The sequence below is a fragment of the Pelophylax lessonae genome (assembly GCF_965119305.1).
Source record: "Pelophylax lessonae genome assembly, chromosome: 4".
Classification (NCBI taxonomy): Eukaryota; Metazoa; Chordata; class Amphibia; order Anura; family Ranidae; genus Pelophylax; species Pelophylax lessonae.
The window spans coordinates 642,800,683-642,804,468 of record NC_138771.1 but is presented as its reverse complement, the minus strand read 5'-3'; the positions used below and the strand labels follow the sequence as shown (position 1 = coordinate 642,804,468).

The 3,786-nt window shown below is 37.7% G+C and overlaps 1 protein-coding gene across 1 annotated transcript; it reads left to right on the top strand.

The window, feature by feature from the left end:
• Positions 1-251: 251 nt before the first annotated feature.
• On the top strand, positions 252-1,214 carry LOC309553396 (olfactory receptor 11L1-like; the record flags this gene model as incomplete). The annotated part of the gene is made up of 1 exon (XM_082254574.1): positions 252-1,214. Exon 1 carries the CDS (start codon positions 267-269, stop codon positions 1,212-1,214), a length of 948 nt encoding a protein of 315 aa, XP_082110700.1. The 5' UTR covers positions 252-266.
• Positions 1,215-3,786: the final 2,572 nt, after the last annotated feature.

Below are 3,786 nucleotides of genomic sequence, written 5' to 3'. Positions count from 1 at the left end.
GGTCTTTTTAGCCCTCATTTGGTGTTAACTCCATAATAATTCTCATGAATTTTGAATAGGATTTCCAACAAGCCTATGTAGTTGTGATGGTCAAATGCCTACATGTCTTTGATCATGTAGTGTATGGTTTATGGCACATTTTATATACAGTATCTTTTCTTCATCTTTTATAAATCTACCAGCACAAAATAGTTAGATTATCTGATTAAGATGTTTTTTTTCTTTCTGAACAAAGCCGTTTCCCTTTTTTGTTCTCTCTTTAGGTTATGGAGGAGAAAAATGTATCCAGTATTACCATGATCCACCTATTAGGACTTCAGACTCCAAACGGTATAACATTTCTGATCTTTTTTCTTTTCCTTTTGATTTATTGTGTGACAATATGTGGAAACCTCCTGATCATCACATTGGTGTCCTACAGCAAATCCCTCCATTCTCCCATGTACTTCTTCCTCTCCCAGCTCGCTGTTTCGGATATCTTACTGGCAACTGACATTCTTCCTAACATGCTTCATGCTGTTTTGAGAAAAGGGATCATAATATCATTTTCTGATTGCATCACCCAGTTTTATGTCTTTTGTGTTTCAGAATTGTCAGAGTGTCTTCTTCTAACAGTGATGTGTTATGACAGATATGTGGCCATCTGTAAACCATTGCATTATACTTTAACAATGAATGTCCAGCTCTGCTGGGCAATGATTATCACATGTTGGGTTTTAAGTGTTTTAGTGGAATTGATTCCCACTTTAACAATATCACAATTACATTTTTGTGGTCCCGATATTGTTGATCACTTTTTCTGTGATCTTGATCCAATCCTCCAACTCTCCTGCTCCGATACTGCTAATGTTCTACTTGAAGTAAAATTAATGAATTTTATTTTTGTTGTCATCCCATTCTTTATAATTATTGTATCATATGTATATATAATAATCACCATTTTTAATATCCCCTCTATTACCGGCAGACAGAAAGTTTTCTCAACATGCAGCTCCCACCTGGCTGTGGTTTGCATTTATTATGGTACTCTAGTTTGTGTTTATTTGGTACCACGTAGAGGACAGTCATGGGATATCACAAAATTCTTGTCATTGCTGTACACTGTGGTCACCCCACTGATAAATCCAATTATATACAGCCTGAGGAATAAAGACTTAAAAAAAGCTGTAGATAAAATCATCAACCACTGTCTGCATTTGCATTTCAGTAAATAATATTAATAATACAAAAATAATAATAATTTAGGAAGTTGCAATTGAAGATGTCAGATCTTGATATCAATAATGAAATCTTTTAGATCTGACTCAACATCATTGTTTTAAAAAGTTTAGCAGTCATATATTGATCATTATAAACAAGCAAAAAATATGGGGGAGCATACCCATGTATTTCTAAAGCTGGTGCAGCTATGAACCAAAAGACATGTATATTAAAAAAGAATAGCGCACACATGCAAAAGAAATTACCAAATCTGAAGACAATCCATAAATAAAAATGGGGATTTGGTCCCACCATATGGCCATATAGTGCTCAAGCCCACCACTGCGTCAAAGTACCCCATTATCAGTGGGTCCTACACTATCCATGAAAAAGAAATGAATCCAGCCTTTCTAACCCTTGGAGATAAGACTCCTTGCTATTCTTTTTTAATATACATGTTGCTTGGTCCATAGCTGCACTGGCTTTAGATATATATGTTCAGGGTTTGCTCCCCCAATTTTTTGCTTGTTTATTATATATTGATCATTGTAATTTTCTTAATTTATATTTTTTTCCTCAGCCACCAGTTTTTACTCATGTGAATGAACTTTATGGTTGAATGATTTTTTCCCTTTGACATTGGTTGGCCAAATGGTATCTTTTGTCACAGAGTTCCAATAGATACCAATCATTTTCTTATCAGACCAAAATTTATTTAGTCTGGTCGCAAATTCGCAATCACATCTGTTTACTTTGCATATAGTATGAGTATTATGTACTGGCTGTAGGCTAGATTCGAACATAGATTGGTTGCATGCTTTATGCTGCCTCTTCTCTATTCTTTCTGCATACACTCTGTTTTCTGTTTTTTTATCTCTTGCATGTTTCCTGATCATTACCCCAATGGGGTTAAATTACCAGAGACAAATAAGTTGTTCACTGTACAAGTGAATTTTCCCTTGGCTTAGTGAATGTGGTGAAAATTAAATTTGAAACAATTCTCAATTGCAATGGTTATTTTGCTTGTACTTTTGGCTGATGGATATAAGCAGAGCTTCACATAATTCACTAAGCTAAGGAAAATTCCCTTGTAAGGAGAAAATTCCCTGGCAAAGTAAATACCTTTTTGCCTTTAGTAAATCATCCCCAATGCCCCTGCTCAGTTTTTTCCATTCTCACCATTGCAAGGAGAAAATTCCCTGACAAAGTAAATACCGTTCTGCCTTTAGTAAATAAACCCCAATGCCTCTGCTCAGTTATTTCCATTCTCACCATTTCTACCTTTTTGTTTTTTCCACCCCTCCTCTGTTTAATGCAATGTGTCTATTTTCCTACTCCTGGACCAAAATGATCTGATCTATAGCTATCTTCTGCTGCTTTGTGTGCTGTGACCTAAGCATTTATTTTTGTTTTTGACTTGTATTTTTTTCTACCAATCATCTGTCCCAGTGCAAGCTGTTGGATTGCTTTTGTCTGTGAGGTCTCTTCTGATAACCATTTGTGGAATTGCAAATTGTTGAGTTGCTTCTATGTGTGAGGTATCTCCTGACACACATCTGTCTGGGTGCAAGTCATTGGATTGCTTCTGCTCTGACAACCTACCATTCTACTTCCTTTTAATTGTTTGTCTAATATCCTAAATGTGTGTTATCTTTCCAGTCAGACTTTTGTACCAGCTGTTGGAATATTCTGTGTCTGTATGATTGCTTATGAAACCTCCCACTGTAATCCATGGGTATTTGTCTTAAATCTGTCTCTTTTGAGGCAAGGACAAATCCTGGGAGTGCCAGCAACGTCATCATCACCAGAATCCAGACCAGATCCTCTTAGGCCTTGCCCTCCCACAGTGGGACATTCCTATCCTCTAGTTACACAATCTCTAGTCTCTATAACTTCTATTTCAGGATATTTTAGTTATCTAGTCTTGGATCGTTCACATGCAGTTTATCTGCCTCTTCTCTATTTACCCATGAGGTGGCTCAGGTTCCCATCACTCAGGACTGTAGACTTTTTTTAACCACTTTCGGACCACCCCACATGCATATACTGCAGCAAGACAGCCCTTCTGCGCAAAATCACGTAACTGTACAGCATTTTTACATCATTACATAATTTTTATCTCTGGGTCTATGGAGCGCACACGCGCTGCCAGGAACCTGCTGTGATTTCAGTGGCTCTGGCGGACCCAATATCTGCTGGCACCTGATGATTGTTCCTGAAGCAGTTCTGCCAGAGGGGAAGATAGAGATCCTGTGTTTCTGCTAAGCAGGAACCCGGATCTCTGTCTTCCCACAGTTAAGCACCCCCCACATAGTTAGTAACAACTTCCTAGGAACACATTTAATCCTTTGAATGCCCCTGATGTTAACCCCTTCTCTGCCAGTGTCATTAGTACAGTGACAGTGTGCATTTTTTAGCACTGATCTCTGTATTAGTGTCACTGGTCCCCAAAAAAAGTGTCAAAAGCGTCACAGGGTGTCCGATTTGTCCGCTGCAATTTCGCAGTCCCGCTATAAGTCGCTGATCACCGCCATTACTAGTAAAAAAGAAAACAATAACAATTCCATAATAGTTTGTAGATGCTAT